Source organism: Malus sylvestris, chromosome 15 (assembly GCF_916048215.2).
Source record: "Malus sylvestris chromosome 15, drMalSylv7.2, whole genome shotgun sequence".
Taxonomy (NCBI): Eukaryota; Viridiplantae; Streptophyta; class Magnoliopsida; order Rosales; family Rosaceae; genus Malus; species Malus sylvestris.
In genome coordinates, this window is record NC_062274.1 from 24,540,125 (window position 1) to 24,562,238 (window position 22,114).

The 22,114-nt window shown below is 37.8% G+C and overlaps 2 protein-coding genes and 1 pseudogene across 8 annotated transcripts; 2 read left to right on the plus strand and 1 right to left on the minus strand.

Annotated features, from left to right (window-relative positions):
• Positions 1–3,560: 3,560 nt before the first annotated feature.
• LOC126604486 (calmodulin-like protein 30) lies at positions 3,561–4,340 on the plus strand. The gene has a single exon (XM_050271759.1). It carries the CDS (start codon positions 3,601–3,603, stop codon positions 4,198–4,200), a length of 600 nt encoding a protein of 199 aa, XP_050127716.1. The 5' UTR covers positions 3,561–3,600; the 3' UTR covers positions 4,201–4,340.
• A 576-nt stretch (positions 4,341–4,916) lies between these two features.
• LOC126604095 (transcription factor PERIANTHIA-like) lies at positions 4,917–14,440 on the plus strand. Of its 7 annotated transcripts, none has more exons than XR_007616479.1 (7): positions 4,917–5,549; positions 5,741–5,844; positions 5,921–6,210; positions 12,887–12,952; positions 13,045–13,104; positions 13,530–13,809; positions 13,844–14,440. XR_007616479.1 is itself a non-coding variant. In XM_050271193.1 (7 exons), exons 1-6 carry the CDS (start codon positions 5,488–5,490, stop codon positions 13,584–13,586), a joined length of 639 nt encoding a protein of 212 aa, XP_050127150.1. In that variant the 5' UTR covers positions 4,917–5,487; the 3' UTR covers positions 13,587–13,610; positions 14,072–14,440. The 7 variants fall into 7 exon arrangements, 5 of the variants coding, with proteins under 5 accessions (XP_050127150.1, XP_050127151.1, XP_050127149.1 ...); XM_050271193.1 differs by having other exon boundaries at positions 13,530–13,610; positions 14,072–14,440; XM_050271194.1 differs by having other exon boundaries at positions 13,530–13,610; positions 13,822–13,918.
• A 5,245-nt stretch (positions 14,441–19,685) lies between these two features.
• Positions 19,686–21,293, minus strand: LOC126602846 (uncharacterized; annotated as a pseudogene).
• Between the last annotated feature and the right edge of the window lie 821 nt (positions 21,294–22,114).

The window sequence follows — 22,114 nt, forward strand, 5'->3', positions numbered from 1 at the left end:
CCTTCCATGGAGGTAAGTCGGGAGCATAGTGAGGCCCTCTTTGACTGCACCTATAGTAGAATTTCGAGTACCTAGACTTTCAAACATCAATTGCCTCACGCCCATTTCCATTCCGCTTTGTGTTCATGACCAAGTGCTAGGAGTACCACTCGAGATCAGATGCCATGTGACCAGTGAATAGCGAAATCAGGCCCAACCCAAACAACATCAGCCCACACACTAGCGACCACGACCACGACCACGACATCACCGTCTGTTCCTCTCCTTCTGCGACAGCGACGATGTCATTTTGGTGGCGATGACGATGGCAGGGGCCTGGGCAGGTGATCTCACGTTTGGTCTTTCCAAATCTGGTCCTGCCAATTGTTTCGTTTTCGGGTGAAAGATCTGAAATCCCACCAAGGTGGCGCTCGGCACAGGGCTTCCAAGATGTGGTTGCTGAATACGGATTCTCCCACAGCGAAGGTGATTCCTTGACATGAGGACAGTGAAGAGTAATGCCATCTTTTTTACACAAGTAAGAAGCATTCACTCGTTTTACGATCACTAGAATTGAGACCACGCCGAGAATTGCGACGGTGATGACAATGAAGAGTGAGATCCTGGAGCTGTTGGAGTCGTCGAAAATCGAGGGGCAGTTAGATTGGAAATAGGAGAGTAAATGACGGTCGCAATCTTTGAAGGAGGGCCAACCGTGATCGTCGTGGTCGTCTTGGGGCTGAGTGTCAGAAATGAAAAGGGATGAGTCATCATCGCACTTCATCGGAAAAGAAGTGGCTTGAGCCCCCATCGGGATGGAGTGTCTCAGCTCCGCCATGGCTTGTTTCGGACTGTAAGTCATGTTTCTTTTGAGGTTTTTTTGGCTTCTGGTTTGTTCTTGTGAAAACATTGTTTGTTTGTGGATGGAAATTTGGAATTGAACTTGTTGGGTTTCATGAAATGCAGATTTGGGTCAGGCCCTCTGCGAGTTCGGCTGGAAACGCTCCAATGTCTTCCTCTTCTCATTCATAAGTCCCATGGACGTGTGCTCGGTTTTAGCTAGACCATTAAGGAGGATAAACTGGTTGGTGGCTTTATGGCGTCTCATGTGCATCTGCAGATTCTGGTCTCTCTGAAATCCCTGGTTACAGATCGAGTAGGATATCGGGTTGTGCAGATTCACAGTGGAGTGTGGTGAGGTCTCACGGTGGTGAGATGAAAAAATGAAAGAGAACCGATATAGCTTTTAGTATCATTTCCCACAAACGACGCCAAATGTTGATGCACAAAACCGGAGGGGTCTTAGAACAACGTAAATCCGACCGTGAATTTACAAGAAAGTAAAGAACACAAGATGTATCGTGGTTCACCCCAATGTTTGGGCTACGTCCACACTGATGTTGATCGTATTTCTCTGTAACTGTATGTATGGATTACAAGTGTGAGGGGGAGTTCTCCAGAGAAAGAGAGAGTTTGTGAGAGTTTCTCTGTTTGTGAGCCTTGTGGCTTTGTATGTGAGGATGAGACTTGAGGATTGTGAGGGTGAGGAGGCCCTTTTATAGACTAAGGGCTCCTCCCATTTTACATGAATCATGGGCTCAAAGTTTGGAAGCCTAAGTAATGAGGCCCAATATAATATCGTACCAATACATCCAAATGTATCAATGGATGGTGTGAGTACCAAGTAACATATTCATTATGAACCGTCCATCAATGTGATATATTTTGATCACTATCAATCTCCATTTCGAATAATTTTTTTGTAAGGATGATCTTCAAATAAAGATTAAAAAACTAAAATGTTCTAATTATGAAATTTATAGGGTGACATTATTCGTAAATAGTGATAAATGTGCATTCTCCATGTGGGATGTAAAGTATTATCCATATATATATATATATATATATGTCTTCGTCATCTGTGTGGGTCAAACCTTATGTGAAGTCTAGATTTATTGTTTGACTTCCCTTGTCAAATGTTGTAAATTGTACCATCATGCTCTAGTTAGATTTAGGGTTAAAATGCTTCTTTGGGATCTTGCTGCTGGAAATATCATTTCAAGGGCTTGACTTCTTACATCAAAGGTTTGTTCATACATATGCATTTCACACCATCATTTCAAAAGTTTGTTCATAAATCTAGATTTTTTTAGTGCTAATAACAATTCCCTATTAGAATATGCAATATATATATCTATATTAACCCAAAGATTTCCTCTTATTTGGTTTAAGATTTTCAATATGTTTAACTAATGCATCATTGCAGTTTATTAAGACAATCTTTTTCCCTTGAAAGCTTAATCCGGGATCAATTACCAGCCAAGCAACCTGAAGCTTATGAGTGGTTTAATGTGTCTTATAATTTTTCTAGATGGATTTGAAGATTATATAGATTTAATCCTGCTTCAATTTGTCAATGTCTTTGATTTTATTGGAAATTTGGAATGGAACTTTGAATTTATTTATACTCCTCTGGAAGATGTATTACAAAATGGCTGCAAGTTTTGTTTTCTTAGGGATTTTTTTTTGCTATTGAAGGAAAAAAAAAACCGAAACGGGCCAAAACAGAACTGGAAAAATCCGAACTGAAAAAAACCGAAAAAAGGTTGAACCAAACCGTTTTGAACCGAACCCAGCCCTACTGATATAGACTAAGAGTACTAGAGTTATGGGTAATGCTAGGTAAATTAAAATTTTAAATCAAATTTTGTAAGCTAAATGATATGGTTGTTGATGATTAGATTATCAATAAGAGTTGATTAACATATTTATTTCCTAGAGTTAAACATTACTACTTGCCCGTTGACAAAAATCCTTAACATAAATTCCATATAATATGCATGTTTTCCTTTCCTTTTTTATTTTATTTTTTTATTTAGCCCTTTTCTGAGATATAATCAATTAATCATCGATATTAGATGAGCAATCCTTTACCAATATGGTGTTGATTGAAGAATATTCCACTCAACTAACACAAGAATGTGCAACTTTATTTGGTGGCGTCATGGCATATACCAAAATTGAGGTTTGGAATAGAAATCACCAAGATTATCATTTTATTACAATTTGCAAAAATAGGGACATTGTGGGTATGAATATCAATGATTTGAATCGTTTATTTTCAAATTTTACTTCATAGATCTAATTGAGGTCAAAAAAATTAACGAACAGTATTTTATAAGAAACATTAAAATTTCATCATGACAATCAAATGGGCAAATGTTTCGAATTGAATTGATTTGTCACATGCATGATCTATGAGATGCAACTTGGAAATAGACGGTTCGGATTTAGGTTAAGTAATGCAAATCCCTTCCCTTAAAGACCATGTGTGTGTGTATATAATTCCTTGAGTTGTTTCTTTCTTCAATGAATTTAATCGGAAAGTGAGTGTGGAATAAGAATACATCAACCAATTTCATGTTGTGCTCTTTTTTTTTTTTTTTTTATAACTTTGAATCCGAATTTGCTTTGACAATGCGCGTGAATCTCTCTCTTTATATTATTCCTCAACAGGTAAGACCCCAACACGTTATATAAGATGGTAGTTTCATGCATGCAGTAGTATTCATCGCATTAGTCATATATATTACAATTTAATTTCATCTGAAGAAAACAAAAATGTCAAATTTCAGCTTTTTCAGGTTTCAATATGGCACTCCAAGAAAGCCTCCAAACAAACCAGCTCCTCAAATGAGTAATATCTCCAAAGAAACAACCCAAGTGAGCTTCTCCAAAGAAAGGTTTAAAAGGTCTCGTTTTTCAAGGCCTTCATCCCAACCAAAAGTGGAGGAAGTAAGATATGTGTTCGATAAATTCGACATGAACAAAGATGGTAGAATCAGCAGGGAGGAGTACAAGTCGGCTCTCAAGACCCTGGACAAAGACATTGCAGAGGGTGAGATTGCCAAGACATTCAAGGCCCTTGACTCTGATGGGGATGGCTTCATTGGGTTCACCGAGTTTGTGGAAACGTTCAACATGGGAAATGATGAGGCGAGAAAGGCGGACATCGAAAGCGCGTTTCGAGTGTTCGATTTGGATGGGAATGGGAAAATAAGTGCAGAGGAGTTGTCTCTGGTGTTGAAGAAGTTGGGAGAGAATTGCAGCCTTGGGGCTTGTAGGAATATGGTGAAAGCTGTGGACTCTGATGGTGACGGTTTAATTGACATGAATGAGTTTACCAAAATGATGGGAAGCTTCAAAACACCAACTGTTTAAAGAGATATATGTATGTATAATTTGGTTTTCCTATACCATGTTATATATGGTCAAGTAATTTTGCTTCTAATATTTGTAAGGGATGTATGCTTCTGTTCTTAAATAAGCTATATCAGCTGGATGTCTGTCTTTGCTTCTAACATTACTATTTGCAAAGAGTAAAATAGATACATCTCTTCTTTTGGAGCATGTATGACTAATATAACTGATCAATTTTAGTGACCTCCTCACAATATGCATGGAAAATGAAAAAAATTTCTTGTATATAGGCCAACATAAAAGTTTCGGTGCTCTTAATTTGTAGGACCCTGTACGGTCGTACTGCTAACCCAGATCAATAGCTAATATGATATTGTAGCCTTGATAAGTGCTCATGTTTGCTTTGCTAGTTTTCATGTCCAAAGTCTGATTAATCAGATTATGAATAAATAAATCTAAAAGGAGAAACTTGGATGCTGTAAGATAGCTTTAACTCTATGGCATATCATGGAAGTTTTTTTTGGACAAGTATGGCATAATATGGAAGTTAAAATGATAAAAATGATGAGATTTGCTAGAATAAGTACACACAAAATTTACTTTGTCATTACGGCCCAGTCCATGATTAAAGAAGGCCACGGGCTAAAATGAATGCAGAAAATAAAGCAAGGGTAATTTTGTAAATTTATTTTTTAATAATATCCTGCATCTTCAATCAGCCTACAGTCTTCCACCGCTCTCCTCCTCCACCGCTTCATTCCCGCTCGGTCCTTTCTGCTTCTGTGATTCTCTCTCTAAAAGTCCTCTCTCTCCTCCTTCGCCATACCCAAGCTTTTCTCTGTCGGTTTGCTTTCCTGATTTCTGCTTTTCCCTTTTGCTCCCTGCGTGCAGATCAGCAGCTGCACTGCTGTTTTTCCTCTCCTCCTCCTTAATTCTTCCAACTTCATTTCATCATAACTTTTTCATATGGCAACGAAATCGCGCAAGGTCGGAGCCTATAGATTCGTATCAGAATCCTCTTCCATCTGATATGACACCCACACCTCAAAATCAACTGTGGTCAAAGATTGGAGCCTAGAACAGTGACGGTTTTTCGGCGGAGTTTTGCTGATTCCGCCCAATCCCGCCGGAATTTGGTCTAGGCCCAAGAGAGAAAGTTGATCCTCTCCTGACGATCTTTCTACCTATACTTGAGTTTGTTGAGGGAATTGAAATTAAAAGGTCGTATGAAGATCGTCTGTTTTTACCTTTTCTTTGCTTTAAAGTGATACAGGCAGAAGGAATCACCACCCAATCAGTAAAAAAAAAATGCAGTGCTTCAAAGCGGCGTCAACAAACCCAGAATTCTACTCCCTCTCCTCCTATTTCAGGTCTCTCTCTCCCCTCTTCTTACTGTTTTTTGTTTACGTTTTTTTCTTCTACTGGGTTTTATTTTAATGGCGTATGAGAAATGGGTTGTGCGTAAAAAACATAAAGTCTTGAAATTTATGGGAGTATACAGATTTTTAGCAGTAAAAGATAAACCCAATTGCTCTGTTTTTTCTGCGATGTGAAAAAACAGGAGAGACGACAGTGACCGGAACCAAACTCGTTTTACGGATCTTGGAGAGCTTGAACAGTCTGCCACTGCCTTCCCTCACGATGATGCTGTTGTTTTAAGCCCAAGTATCCCCTATCTCTCTCTCCCTCCCCCCTTTCTGTCTCTTTCTCTCTCTAACATATGGGTTTTAATCTGGTGTAGGCTCCATGTTCGGCTTAAAAGCAAACAATGTTGGCGGTGTACCTGATAGCTTGCACTACGGGACCTTGAACGTTGGCGGGTGTTTGGACATAGGATCAACTATAACCGGAACACGAGGAAGACGGTGTGTGGACACAGGACAGCAGCAGCCATACATGTACCAGCAACAGAAAGGGACGACGACGTCTGGAAACGGACGATTTGAGAATTGGGGTGATAATTCAGCCATGGCCGACACCAGCCAGCGGACTGACACTTATACGGATGTTGACATTGATGACAAAAACCATGTATCACCATCTCTCTCTGTGGTCTCTGTTTCATGAGCATATGTGTCTGCTAGACTGCTACTGTTGGAAAAGTGGGAGTATTGGATGGCCAGTGGTTTAGGCTGGTCAACTTTCTTTGTGTAAGTTAGGCAAGTTACACAAGTTAGGCGAGTTAGGCGAGTTAGGCAAGTTAGGCAAGTTAGGCAAGTTAGGCAAGTTAGGTTTATGTCTACTTTCTTTCCCTATATATAAGTTTCATCTTGTAATTGTTTCTTCATGAAATACACATAAAAAATTCTACATGGTATCAGAGCAGGAACTCTAAAATCCTGGCTCTGTTGATCGTTTCCGCTAAGTTTCTTTTACTCTAAGCCAAGATGGCTGGGGAACGTTATGAAGCTGAGAGCTCGATGGATGCTTCAGCTCTACCTAACGTTGAAATCAATCATAATCAACGTCTCAGTTCTATTTTGTTGAACGAATTCAACTATCTTCCCTGGAGCCGTGCTGTTTTTCTCGCACTTGGAGGGAGATCAAAGCTTGGCTACGTAAATGGTGCCATAAAAGCTCCAGCAGTCACTTCTCCTACCTACGAGTCGTGGCTATGTACAGACCAGTTGGTCATGTCTTGGTTGCTCAACTCAATGGAGCGTAGGATTGCTGAAATTTTCAGCTATTCTGAGTTGTCCATGCATCTCTGGAAGCAAGTCAAAGAGATGTATGGAAATCAAAATAATTCTGCCCGTGTCTTTCAACTTAAGAAGGATATTTCAAGCTTGCAACAAGGAGGAAAGGCCTTTGTTCAACATCTTGGCAACCTTACAAGCATGTGGAATGAGCTTGATGTCTATCGTCCTCATACCACCGATGCCACCATGTTGATCAAGAGAGCAGAAGAAGACAAGATTTTTCAACTCTTGGCAAGCTTAGGCTTAGAGTTTGAAGATCTCAGAAGTCACATTTTAATAAATGCTGAACTTCCTTCATTCATTGGTGTTTGTGCCATCATTCAAAGGGAAGAAGTAAGGAGGAAAGCAATGAGCCAAGATACTAAAAATCCTATTCATGAAACTAGGGCATATGTCTCCAACAACAAGCGTCCTGAGGGCAAAGTTTATAAGGGGAAATACCAGATTTAAAGTGCAGCTACTGTGATTCACTTGGACATACAAGAGACAGGTGCTGGATTCTTCATCCAGAATTGAAGCCAAACTCCTTGAAGGAGACAAAGGGTCCCCAAAGACATTTGAGTAACAATGGCTACAAGGCAAATTATGCAGCTATCTCTTCGACTGAAGGAATGGTAAACTTCACTACCAATCCTACAACACTAATCAATGATTTTGCAGCATATCTTCATAACAAACAGCTGCATAACAATGGAGATGAAGCTCATGAAGCTACAGTAGCTAAAGAAAAGAATCACACTGCCTTACTTGGACAATTTGCTGGTTTCTTGGCTGAGCATGATCATGTTTCGCAGAAGGATATTCCAGTTATTTCAAGTGCCTTCTCTACTGCCTTAAATGCTAGTAATGAACATGATTATTGGATCATTGACTCAGGTGCTACGAATCATATGACAAATCAAATTAATAACTTGCATGATTTCAAAACATTGTCAAAACCGTCTCAAGTGTCAGTAGCCAATGGAAAGGGTGCCTTAGTTGTAGGAAAAGGAAAGGTCAACTTACTCTCAAAACACATAGAGTCATCAGCTCTTTACATTCCTTCATTTTCTTTTCAACTTCTATCAATAGGAGCCATCACCAATTCTCTAAACTGTCTAGCTATTTTTTCTCCCCACAATGTTGTTTTTCAGGACATCATCACCAAGAGAACGATTGGTGAAGGCTTCTTTTTGAATGGTCTTTACTACTTAGCTAAAGATACTAAGGATCCCAAGGTTTTTCAAGTCAGTTCGAGTGTGTCTCAAGATCAACAACTTTGGCATCAACATTTGGCTCATCCTTCTGAAAAAGTGATGTCTTTTTTATTCCCAAAATTGTGCAAAGACAAGTTGCATTGTGATGTTTGTCATTTGTCTAAATTTTCCAGGTTGCCTTTTGAGTCTTCCACCAATAAAGCCAGTCATCCGTTTGAAATCATTCATTCAGATATTTGGGGTCCAATACTAGAGTTCTTTGATGGATATAGATATTTTGTAACCTTTGTTGATGATTTCACAAAAATGACTTGGTTGTATCTTTTGAAATTTAAGAGTGAACTTCCAATTGTTTTTCAAGATTTTCATAAACTGGTTGGCACTCAATTTGCATCAAAAATTCATATATTAAGATCCGACAATGGCACTGAGTATATGTCCCATAACATGTCTCAATACTTGAGTATTCATGGCATCTTGCATCAAACAACATGTGTTGGCACACCTCAACAAAATGGAGTGGCCGAAAGAAAAAATAGAGATCTCCTTGAGAAGACAAGATCAATCATGTTTCATATGAATGTACCCAATAAATTTTGGTCACAAGGAGTACTTACAGCTGCCTATCTTATTAATAGATTGCCTAGCAAAGTACTCAGTTTCAAGTCCCCATATGAGATGCTAAAAGGTAGAAAAATTGATCTTTCACACTTGAGAGTTTTTGGCTCCACCTGCTTTGTTTACAACAAATCCCCTCATCATGATAAATTAGATCCTAGAGCTATCAAATGTATTTTCTTGGGTTACTCATCCACTCAAAAAGGCTACAAGTGTTACAATCCAATCACAAATAAGCTTCTAGTTTCAAGGGATGTAAGGTTTAATGAAAATATGTCCTACTTCTCAAAGAAACTAAGTGATGCAGATCAGGGGGAGTTTTTGAGTGATATGTTTCCATTGCCTAGTGTCCCGTACTACCAAGAAAATCCTCCATCATGTGACACTACAAGTCTATCACCTGAACATGCTCCCTCCCAAGTCACAAATGTTGAACCTCCAGTCCAGATTCGTCGAAACCCTTCTAGGGTTCGTCAACCCCCACTTCGACTACATGATTATGTCACCTACACCTCTAGGTATCCTCTCACAGATTTTGTTTCCTATAAGCAGTTTTCACCCTCTCATATCTCCTTTCTTAGTGTCTTGGATCATACTCATGAACCACAAACATTTCAAGAAGCAAGTAAACATAAAGTTTGGCAAACTGCAATGAGGGACGAACTACAAGCTCTTCATGACAACAAAACCTGGAGTGTAATTAAACTTCCCACAGGGAAGAAAGCAGTGGGTAGCCGTTGGGTGTACAAGACAAAGTTCAACTCAGATGGGACTATTGAAAGACACAAAGCTCGTTTAGTGGCTCGTGGCTTTACTCAGACTTATGGTTTGGATTACAAGGAAACCTTTGCTCCTGTAGCCAAAATGAACACTGTAAGGGTTCTCTTGTCAGTTGCTGTGAATCAATCTTGGCCTCTCTATCAAATGGATGTGAAGAACGCTTTTTTGCATGGGGAATTAGAGGAGGAAGTGTACATGAAACTACCACCAGGGCATCCTCAATCGAGCGATCCTGACATGGTTTGTAAACTGCACAAATCCATTTATGGTCTGAAACAGTCTCCACGTGCCTGGTATGCAAAACTAAGCTCAATCCTTGAAGAGTTTGGCTTCCAAAGAAGCAGTGCAGATTCCTCACTATTTGTTTGTAATGGCTCAGGTGGAAAAATCATTGTTTTAATCTATGTAGATGATCTCATAGTGACAGGTGACAGTGATGCAGAAATCCAATCTCTCAAGCTTGCTCTTCGAAACAAATTTGCAATCAAGGATTTGGGGCGCCTCAAATATTTCCTTGGTATTGAACTTGCCACTTCACAGCAAGGTCTCTTTCTCAATCAAAGAAAATATATCCTGGATCTCTTGAAGGAATCTAACTTAATGGATTGCAAACCTGCACGCACTCCTCTGGATAGTAAGCTGCAACTCACTACTCACAGTGAAGTTCTTTCCAATGTTGTTGAGTATCAAAGATTGGTAGGAAAACTTATTTATCTCACAATCACGCGGCCAGATATCTCCTATGCTGTGAGTATTGTGAGTCAGTTTATGCATGCTCCTACATCAGTTCATATGCAGATTGTGAAGAGAATTCTTCGTTATCTAAAAGCGTTTGTTGGTCGAGGGATCCTTATGACAAAGAATGACAGCACTGCCATCATGGGTTACACAGATGCTGATTGGGCTGGGCACTCTCTTGATCGCAAATCAACCATAGGTTTTTGTACCTTTGTAGGTGGGAACTTGGTAACATGGTGCAGCAAGAAGCAAAGCGTTGTAGCTCGTTCCAGTGCAGAGGCTGAGTATCGAGCTATGGCATCCACTGCTTGTGAACTTATTTGGCTGAAAAGTCTTCTGTTTGATTTAGGGTTTCACAGTAAGGAACCTATATCTATGTTCTGTGACAATCAAGCTGCCATGCATATTGCTTCCAATCCTGTATTTCACGAGAGAACGAAGCATATTGAAGTGGATTGTCATTATGTTCGAGCACAGGTTCAAGCCAACATCATCAACACTCATTACACTCGCAGTCATGATCAATTGGCTGACATTTTTACTAAACCTCTTCCTACAGTTCAGTTCATGCGCATTCTGTCCAAGCTTGGCTCAAGGAATCCCCTCGATCCAGCTTGAGGGGGAGTGTTGGAAAAGTGGGAGTATTGGATGGCTAGTGGTTTAGGCTAGTCAACTTTCTTTGTGTAAGTTAGGCAAGTTACACAAGTTAGGTGAGTTAGGCAAGTTAGGCAAGTTACACAACTTAGGCAAGTTAGGCAAAGTTAGGCAAGTTAGGCTTATGTCTACTTTCTTTCCCTATATATAAGTTTCATCTTGTAATTGTTTCTTCATGAAATACACATAAAAAATTCTACATAGGGAAAGAAAGTAGACATAAGCCTAACTTGCCTAACTTTGCCTAACTTTGCCTAACTTGTCTTTGGGGACCTTTTGTCTCCTTCAAGGAGTTTGACTTCAATTCTGGATGAAGAATCCAACACCTGTCTCTTGTATGTCCAAGTGAATCACAGTAGCTGCACTTCAAATCTGGTCTTTTCCCCTTATAAACTTTGCCCTCAGGACGCTTGTTGTTGGAGACATATGCCCTAGTTTCATGAATAGGATTTTTAGTATCTTGGCTCATTACTTTCCTCCTTACTTCTTCCCTTTGAATGATAAACTTTGCCTAACTTGTCTTTGGGGACCTTTTGTCTCCTTCAAGGAGTTTGACTTCAATTCTGGATGAAGAATCCAACACCTGTCTCTTGTATGTCCAAGTGAATCACAGTAGCTGCACTTCAAATCTGGTCTTTTCCCCTTATAAACTTTGCCCTCAGGACGCTTGTTGTTGGAGACATATGCCCTAGTTTCATGAATAGGATTTTTAGTATCTTGGCTCATTACTTTCCTCCTTACTTCTTCCCTTTGAATGATGGCACAAACACCAGTGAATGAGGGAAGTTCAGCATTCATTAAAATTTGACTTCTGAGATCTTCAAACTCTGAGCCTAAGCTTGCCAAGAGTTGAAAAATCTTGTCTTCTTCTGCTCTCTTGATCAACATGGTGGCATCGGTGGTATGAGGACGATAGACATCAAGCTCATTCCACATGCTTGTAAGGTTGCCAAGATGTTGAACAAAGGCATTTCCTCCTTGTTGCAAGCTTGAAATATCCTTCTTAAGTTGAAAGACACGGGCAGAATTATTTTGATTTCCATACATCTCTTTGATTTGCTTCCAGAGATGCATGGACAACTCAGAATAGCTGAAAATTTCAGCAATCCTACGCTCCATTGAGTTGAGCAACCAAGACATGACCAACTGGTCTGTACATAGCCACGACTCGTAGGTAGGAGAAGTGACTGCTGGAGCTTTTATGGCACCATTTACGTAGCCAAGCTTTGATCTCCCTCCAAGTGCGAGAGAAACAGCACGGCTCCAGGGAAGATAGTTGAATTCGTTCAACAAAATAGAACTGAGACGTTGATTAGGGTTGATTTCAACATTAGGTAGAGCTGAAGCATCCATCGAGCTCTCAGCTTCATAACGTTCTCCAGCCATCTTGGCTTAGAGTAAAAGAAACTTAGCGGAAACGATCAACAGAGCCAGGATTTTAGAGTTCCTGCTCTGATACCATGCAGAATTTTTGATGTGTATTTCATGAAGAAACAATTACAAGATGAAACTTATACATAGGGAAAGAAAGTAGACATAAGCCTAACTTGCCTAACTTGTGTAACTTGCCTAACTTACACAAAGAAAGTTGACTAGCCTAAACCACTAGCCATCCAATACTCCCACTTTTCCAACATTCTACAGCTACCATACTTTTTCATGGGAATCTTTCTATAGCTTTAGTGGAATTGAGAATCATTTGGAATTTTGGATTCCCATCCATGTTGTTTCAAGCTTCAAACAACGTGTAGACGTTTGTTTGGTCAGTTGGGCTCATGGCTCGGCCCCTTTGCATTATAGTTCGAATCTCCCTCCCGTAAATTATGGTAATTTAGAATATCGCTTTGTCGGTTAAAAAGATAGTTTCCAGAATGTTTTCAATTCAATTACTACCTTAATAACATGGCCCATATCTAAAGTTGATTTGCTTTAAATCTGCATATTTTACTGTAAACTTTATTTAGCTTTCTAATTTTTTAGTGTCAGTGGATTAATATGAGATACGATTTTGTTGGAGTGCAGCATGGCGCACTAATGGTAGTGGATTCCACAGAGCAGGCAAAGGAAAGAACTACTGGTGACCAAAAGGTTAGAATATTTGGATTATTGGTAAAAGTGATTTTATTCGAAAGTAATTTTCGATCTTAAATGCTAATCTGATTAAGCTAACTTATCTACAGACACTACGTAGGCTGGCCCAGAACGGAGAAGCAGCAAGGAAGAGTCGCCTAAGGAAGAAAGTATACATCTTTACTTTCCATCAGCACGTATTTGAATGTCTTTTTTCTTTTTAATTTCATCGAGAGAGCTTCCCTATACCTTTTTAGGCCGTGACATCTTAGACTAATTATATAACATAAATTGAGAGCGTTAAAACATATGGGATCACGTTCTTCGTTTGGCGAAACACATTGGCATACCAGGGTGTAGGTCTGTAACCAGCGTCTAAATCTTTTAGCTATGTTGAGACAAAATCTTGGTATCAACCCTGAAGATTCACTGGCAGGTCTATAAAAATTAGGTTTGTCTTAAATGCTTCTCGGCCTTTTCATTCTCTTTAATAGCAAGGGCCTATTTTTTTAGCCTCCCTCCCCTTTTTCACTTCTCTTTTGGTTTAATTTTATGGATTTTGGGCATCTGATTTTGGTTTTTGATGTTTTCTCAGTGGTACGGTGACTGCCAGAATTACTGGGTTTTTTATTTTATTAGAATCGATTTTTAAGTCGCCGGGTCTGTGTCATTTTTGGTGAGTTTTGTGATTTTCTTACTGGCTTTAGTTCCTTTTTTGGTTTGTTCTGTATATTTACATGGATTTTTTCTGTTCATTTCTTTTTTTCTGGATATCGTTTAGATTGATACTGTGAATGTGTCGTTGAGTTTTGTTTTTTATTTCAGGAGGTGCGGCCTTCTTAATAGTTTTTGACTTGATATTAACCTAATTACATGTGAAAGGACAGGTCATAGCTCTAACAATTAGAGAGATTTAGTGACTCTTGCTGCCCTTCTTAATTCTCATTCTCCTCTTGTATACAACGCAGTTGATCTTTTGTGTTATTTGATACTTTTTTTTAACATCAGTCTCTGAAAGGACAGGATTTCTGCACTAAAGGAGAGTGATTCTAAAATTAGGGAGTTGTTAACACCAGTCTCTGAAAAAACAAAAAATTTCACTAGATATAATGTGATCGGTTCCTTTGACAAATGCAGGTGTTTGAAAATTTTCAACTCTGCAAGTTGTGAAAAAAAAGGGGTTTCGAAATATTGTGCTTTCAAGTTTCTGCATCTTTTCGTTTCTGTTTCAATGATTTCTGCACTAAAGGTGAGTGACCTAAAATTAGGGAATTGTTAACATCACATTTTAAGCATCTGTTTTTAAAGTTTGAATAAACTTTGGGATTCCTTTAGCTTTTATCGTGTTTAAATTGAAGTCCTAATTTCGGTGGTTTGTTCATAACTAGTGTGTTATGTTGTTTTACTATGTGTTTTATGTGTTTGTTAATTTATGGTAGTCTTCACAAGAAATGTTGTGTACAACAATATTTTGCTTCCATCAAATATATGATAAGGTTATATTCATTCTTTTAATTTTTAATTCACTTTTCAAATCCACATAGATAAATACATTTAAATTATATAAGTCACGTGTAGAACACCGTAATTATAAAAAAGCCTTCCGCACGTGCGTGAGCGCATGCAAGGAGGCTATATATATATTGCTCTAACCAATCCCATCCCATTGTTTTGACGACTTGCATCATCTACTTCTTAAGATCAAAATTGTACCGTAGATGATAGACAATCAATAATCTCAAAAGTTTTATGTTTTTACGGAATAAATCAACAATGTATATCAAACTCACTTATCTTCAAACAACAAATTTCGCACGTTACAGATTGATAGGGGTGGGAGGGACTAAATCGAACTCAAACTCAAAACCACTTGAAAGCCAACTAGTAAAGAAGAGGGGACAGAAACTCAAACTCAAAACCCACTTATAAAAAAATGGTTATGGTGCCATGTTAGACAACTAATTGTGTCAAAAACGTATGCCAAATCATATTTCCAACCCTCTTCACTAGTACATGAGCATTCATATGAAACAAAGGAAAGAAACATGGTCAAGTATACATGCTCTAGTCACGATTTAATGTTCACGATTTTTCTTAATTAATACACTAATTGAAGTCGTATATTGTGAGACAAATGCCAATGTCCATACCTTTAGTGGCAGTGTGTGAGATTGAAGTGATAACGTGTGCTTGAAATGGTAATGTATCAAACTCAAGTTGAGTGATAGCGTTGTGTTTGAAGTCGCATGCATCACTCCGACACGTGTTAAAAATGTTTCCACTTGGAGTAAACACGTACCGAAGAAAACCATCAAGGTAATTTTGAAAGATGATAAATTGATGAAATGATCACTTAGTCCTACAGTTTGTTGATATTCCTCTTCACTTGGCAGTGAGAGGTTTTAGGTTCGAATCTTGTGGATAGCGAATTCGATACCAAATTAGGTTGGCCATTATTTGGCTTAGCCGAACTTCCCCTCCTTTTAGTGTAAAAATATCAATGTACTTAAAAAAATTTGAAGAAATGAAATAGACAAGTGCATTGATGTTCATCAAGATCAAACGCTGATGACATTTTTCAATGCAACAGTCATGCTTGCAACTGCCCAATCACAATGGGCTCATTTGGAATTACTTCTTTAAAAAACACTTCTGCTTAGAAGTATTTTCAGTGAAAAATGTTTTTATTAAACACACATTGACTTTTCTTTTTTGTTTATTAAGAATCCAAGTGTTATCTGGAAAAAAAAAAAAAAAAAAAAAAAAAAAAAAAATTAAAGTGTTTATTGAAAGAAGTACACGTCAGGTGCTTCTTCTAGAAAACACTTTAAGGTTTTTTTTAACAAAGAAGCACTGTAAAACTCTTTTGGTCATTTTAAAAGTATTTTCAAGCAGATCCTATGTATTTCCTCATATTGTTAATATTTTCGATGCACAAAAATCTCAAGCATGGATGGCTCTTGAATGAAAATTCATTTCTGTCGAGAAATCAAATAATGTTCAAATGAAGTCAAATATACCAAATTTTACAGATGGCAGTTACCCAATAGTTCATAGAGCTTTATAAACTCCTGCATTACTAAATATATTAGTAAGTATATAACAACTTCGTCACATATGCCTTGAAGGAATAACCAATTTTATTATGTACTTTTTGTTCTTCTACTTTATTATATAATTGTATCCACCGCAATAATATTCTTTCCATAAACTTTTTGGGGACGTTTGTTTGGCCTCGTTAGCTTTTACTGGACTAGACTGGACTACTTGTTAGTCTAGTCCAACGTTTGTTCTGTGCATGGGCTAAGTTTAACAGTACTAAACGGGACTAGTGTGGACTGAGTAGCTCACTAAGAGGTCTTAGCGAGTCCCCCCAAAAACGTCGGTACTACTAAGACCTTCGCTTCCTCTCCTTCACATCCCAACACCTTCTTCATTTCTTTCCTAATAACGGGTAAGTTTCTTCCCTAATTCCCCCGCCATCGTACAGACTATGTGATTACACCTGCGTATAGAAAATCAAGAAGATGAAAATCACGGCCTTGCTGGTCCTCAAGTGAAATCCAGACGAATTTGACCCGATCACCAACGCCTCTGATATCATCCACTTCAGCTACTTCCAAAGGTCTAGGGTTCAGGAGTTCATCGTCTTCGTCGGTCGCACCGCCGCTAGACACAACCCACCCCTAGCGCCAGTCCGTCAAGCACGAAGGGTCTTTTGGTATTTGACATGAATAGGAAGAATGGTTTGTGGATAGGGCTGGAGGGATCGAAACAGTTGGAATTTTTGTCAAACCAAGAGAGATTGAAGGAGGAAAAGGATGGCGGAGCGGGGATTGAAGCTTGTTGAAGAAGAGAAAGGAAAGGAATTCTCTGGATGCGAAGAAGATAAGGAAATGGAAAAGGAAAGTAGAGAGAGGGGAAGAGAGTAGTCGGCAAAAAAAAAAGTGACATTAATAATAATAAAATACTAATAAATTAGTTAGAAAATAATAAAAGGATTATTTGTATATGAAAATAATTTAGTCCGTAAGTTAGTTCGACATTGTACCAAACACTTCATTATTCTTATACTTCTTAGTCCATGCCAAGCAAATTCAGCTTAGTCCCTGAAGCTCCAATCCGACTTAATCCGGTGCAACAAACACACCTTTTAGGTCTTGAGTGGATCCACTTTCATTCTGAAAATGATTGTCAAACACTTGCTTGCTTTCTTTACACGTCTTTGTTATTTTATGTTTGGTTCTCTTTGATTTATTCATCTCTTTCATAAATAATTAAACATGTGAAAGCGGGAGAAAGAGGTTTTGTGGATATCAATTCCCTGTATAATTGCCTATCATTTTATATAATTACACTTAGTTAACTATGTTGATCCCATGCGTACTCGCAAGAATAAAGTTAGAACACGGCCTTAAAGAAACTAGTGATGTGGAAAAAGATGCCAATAAAAAGTGTCAATCCATACATGCCTAAATTCGATTCTCCACTACTAAAAATCCACTTTAAATCCACTCTAAGTAGAGAATCAAACCAAACCAAAACAAACCAAGCTTGCCTGCCCATCTAGCTACATTTCCATAATTTCCATCTTCTCCGGACAAGACATTTTCTACTCAGAAGGTAGAGAAAACTTCAATCCATTATGGCCATAATGTGTTGTGTGCAGGTGCAGCCTGACCAGGAGATGACGGTGGAAGAGTTCAAAGCGTGGATTTACCGATTTGACAATGATCACAACGGGCAGATTAGCCGTGAGGAACTGAAGGAGGCTCTTCGCAGCCTGAGGGTTTGGTTCGGGTGGTGGAGAGCTCGCCAAGCAATGAAGTCATCGGATTTCAACGGTAGTGGCCAAATCGACAACCCCAAAGAGTTTGAGAAGCTTGTGAACTATGCACAGCAACGTTTAGGCATGAAAATCCATGAAAATAATGATTGGTGATCCTTTATGATGCATGGTAGAACCAAAATCGAATGTCTCTATGCTTGTAGGATTTGATTATGCGAAATAAAAATAAAATAATTTGGTGTTGTTATGTTGCTATTAATTTCTTGTATTTTAACACTTCTTTTTTATTTTTTATGCTATAGTCTGATTCAGATGGTTTTGTTTTACATGAGACAAAATCCTTACATATCTATATATTGATTGGAAGATGTTTTTTTTTTTCTTTTCTCCTGATGATTTAATTTGTTTGTTTATGAATAAACAGTATAGGTTCTGTTTTGTGGTATTGTATATCTTTTGTTTATTTATTTCAAAGGATATGGTATGAATTCGTAGTAAAAAATGGACCAAAACTAGAGACAAAGAGGACAGGAGGAATTCATGAGGAAAAACATGAAACATGAACAAATTTGGCCGCCATGTGCATGGTTCAATAATCTAGGCATAGAACCAAACAAAAAGCTTGGATGCGAACAAATGAGATATATACAAAAATGTTGAAAAAAATAAACGTGACTAGTTTTATAGCTTTGTAAACAATTGTTTAAAAAAATTAAGTTGTTCCATATTGTTCTCCAACCACTTTGTCTTGATAGTTCTTCTCAACTTCTTTAGCAATTTTACTTCCTAGCATATGCATATCATGTGTAGCATATGTGTGTGTCCATATACATGTTATGATATAGATGTCCATGTCATGTGGTGCATCCGGTCGATGTAGAAAATTGTTTAACATTTAGTTGTGCATGTGGCTAAATTGAAAGCAATAAACGTCTAAGTATATGTGATCAAACTTATCAACCATTTTGTACACAATAAAAGACCTAAAGACTAAAGTACAAATTGGTTATTAATTTAGTGGCGTTTTTCTTCTTAATATTAGAAGTCTTTGAATCATTCTATACAGCTGATTGGAAGAAACAAAAAATCTAATTATGTGTTTCCAAAACAAAAAATAAATAAAATAAAATAAAAAAACCTAGTTATGTTTTTTAAGAAAAATTTGAAAAAGCATTACAAAGAGGATCTTTGACAAATCTTAAATCCATACAAATCACTTTAACCAAGGCAACATTACATTCGGAAACAAGAATGGTTGTATTGTTAATCTAGGCAACATTTCATTTGCCGCAATATGAGCTTCTCGATAAGTATAATCAATGATCAATTTTGAAATTTATCGAAGAAGTTGCCAAATATCTTGCAAAATAATAGCGACTATCCACAGAATATGGAATTTTTTTTTATTTCCAAACCGATAATACCGAAATATTTGGGACTCCATACCAAATCTTTCGGTACAAGATTCGGGATTACATATTCAATGGTTTAGAATTCCGAACCGAACCGAATATATATATATATATATATATATATATATATATATATATATATATATATATATATTGGTTACATGCATTTGAATGTTGGATTTAAATAGTTGACAATAGACTATATTATAAATAGTAGTATGAAATTGAGTAGTTGGAACTTTGAAACGTTAATTTGACTTGGTATGAATGAATTGGTATGAAATTTCAAATTTGTATGAGGTAAAAAGCTTAAATATCAATTGATATGAAATTGGGCAACAAAATTTCAGGCCTAAAGTCCAAACTTTAGCTCATAATCCAAAAATCTCAAATTTCAAACCAAAAACCCAAAATCTAAAATTCAATCTCAATCCATTCCGAAATGCTGAAAACATTTTGGGAATCCAGAAAATTGGGAATACCGAATTTTCAGTTCAGGATTGGTCTTCAAATACAAGTCCTGTAAATTTTCAGTTTGGGATTTGAGATCCTATTTTCGGTTTGGAATCCCATACCGAATCACCCCTAGAAAGAAAGGCCCAAAGCACCAGTTAACAAAAGGGAAAACCTGAAAACCAAAGCCTAATCCATGTTGGGGAAGGCAAAAAACATAGAGCGCAAGGAGCAGCAAATTCCAATTATGGAAGACCCGCATTTTAAAGGTGGAAGGCTTAACTTTTAAAGTGCACAATCGACATCGAATCATATTGGTGATCAACTAAAGAACTGTATCCGAGGGTTTCTTGCAATTATTGAGATGTGATTATTCTACTCACACCATATGCAGTATATAGTGGCTACTAGAGAGAGTTTTTTTAACCACCATGGGAAAGGATTTCCCCCGCCGTTGGGCCGCCACATACTCCACAAAAGAAGACTAAGGAGGGTGGAGCTAGAGAGCCCCACTCCTCATCAAGACATGCTGCCAAAGACCTCACTATAAGGGGCACTCAAAGAAAATGATCGTCATATTCCAACTTAGATATTCACAAAACACAGAGTCAAGATTGGCACGAGAAGCAAACTGACTAGTGTGGTCAAGCTTAGTCAATTTATTCTTTATGGTTAACCACCACACAAAACTCATGTCGAATAGGCGCACTATGTCACGCCAAGTGGTCCCAAGAAATTTTAGGAGCCACCGGATTGATGCAATTCCACATAGAAGCTGAAGAAAAAATACCGTCGTTGCTAGGAACCTAAAAGGAGGAATCCAAACTTTGAGAAGAAGGCACAATGTTGTAGGAATTTGATTGAATGAAAGGGAAATTTAAGTTGGAGTAAACGGCCAACACCACTCTGAGGCTCTGTTCACATAAGAAAGCTTAGAGTTTATACGAAGACTAGAGACCAACACTACCTTGCTGCCCAAAATGTCTAAGAGAAGGCCATAAGAGTGCTAGTTATCATACCATAGAAAAGTCGACGACCCATCGCCCGCTGAAACATGAATAAAAGGCTTAATAAGCTCACGAAGCTTTAAAAGTTTCCTCCTATTCCATGAGCAAGTAGACGGCACTGTTAGGCTCCAAAAATATTTGTCTTGAAGGAAATAGGATTGGTCCATTTAGACCACACATTACCACCCCATCACTGAACAAAAACGGGAATATGGCGAGCCATAAGGGCTAATTAAATTCCAAGAGTACATATCTTTAATACCCAAACCTCCTTCATCTTTGGGACAGCAGACCTCCATCCAAAACATTTATCAAAAGACACACAAAGATACTTGAAGGGACAATACCTCTCTTGAAACCCAATAAATATGAGTTTCTTTCTTAATTGCTTGGATAATGACTATGTAAATTCCTTATTAAGAGACCTAAATTCAGTTTGGTTAGTGTCATACAAGCCCATATCATATGGCCCAAGTTCTTGGTAGGTTGCTAAAGAAGTCTGGCCCTAATGGCTCATGTCCTGGAGGGGACCCCAAACTGATATGGACAGTTAAATCAGGCTCAGGCTCAGGCTCAGGCTCAGGCTCAGACCCAGCAGGATGTGGGGCCTTGCACGACCATTCGGTTTGTGTTTGGGTTTTTTGTCCACATCCAAACTCTCTGTGCTTATAGGAATCCACCACGTGTCCATTCCCCATTAGGGTGACCCATTAGAAGGAAGAAAAGTGTGTTGTTTGTTGTCATGACACCACAAGAAAAGGTTAAACCATGTGATTGACAGCCATGTCCTTTGCTTGCAAGTTGAGTTTCAAAGCTTCCAATTCTCTCTCTTGGTCCCATCTTTCTTCTTTCTTCCAATAATTATCCCAAAATAATTGTATTGTATGGACAAATTCTATTCACAGATATTGTGAAGATTCATGAAAAATAAGACACATGTTTTGTTGTGCTAGCATATTCACAGTTAATTTTGTATTTCGGTGTGTAAATTTTCTTCAGCGATCATTTTTAAGTAATTATTTAACTTGTATGGTAATAAGATCCGTCAGTAGTTATTTTTCATTTTAATTCATCTTTCATGCATTATTTATTAATTTATAATATAATGTCATTTTTAAGTGAAATGAAAACAATTAGATTAAATACATGTAAGTATTGCATTATTTATTCATTTATAATATAATGTTGTTTATTAAGTGAAACGAAAATAATTGGATTAAATACATGTAAGTATTGTTGCCAAATTCATAAATATATATATATATATATATATATATATATAACTCAAATTTAGTGAAATTATTTTTGTGCACACGTGTGATTGGTGTAAATATTTAAGATTCCTATGTGATCAAGAAGATTTTAGGCTTTCTTACTTGTAGGGCAAGTAAGCCCGTTAAACACTATGTTTACTATAAATAAAGGCACACACACATAATTTCCTTATACTTTTTTTTTCTCTCTCTTTGCCGCCGCATCCTTTCTCTCATTCAGTTAAATTTAACCCAAAACATCTTGT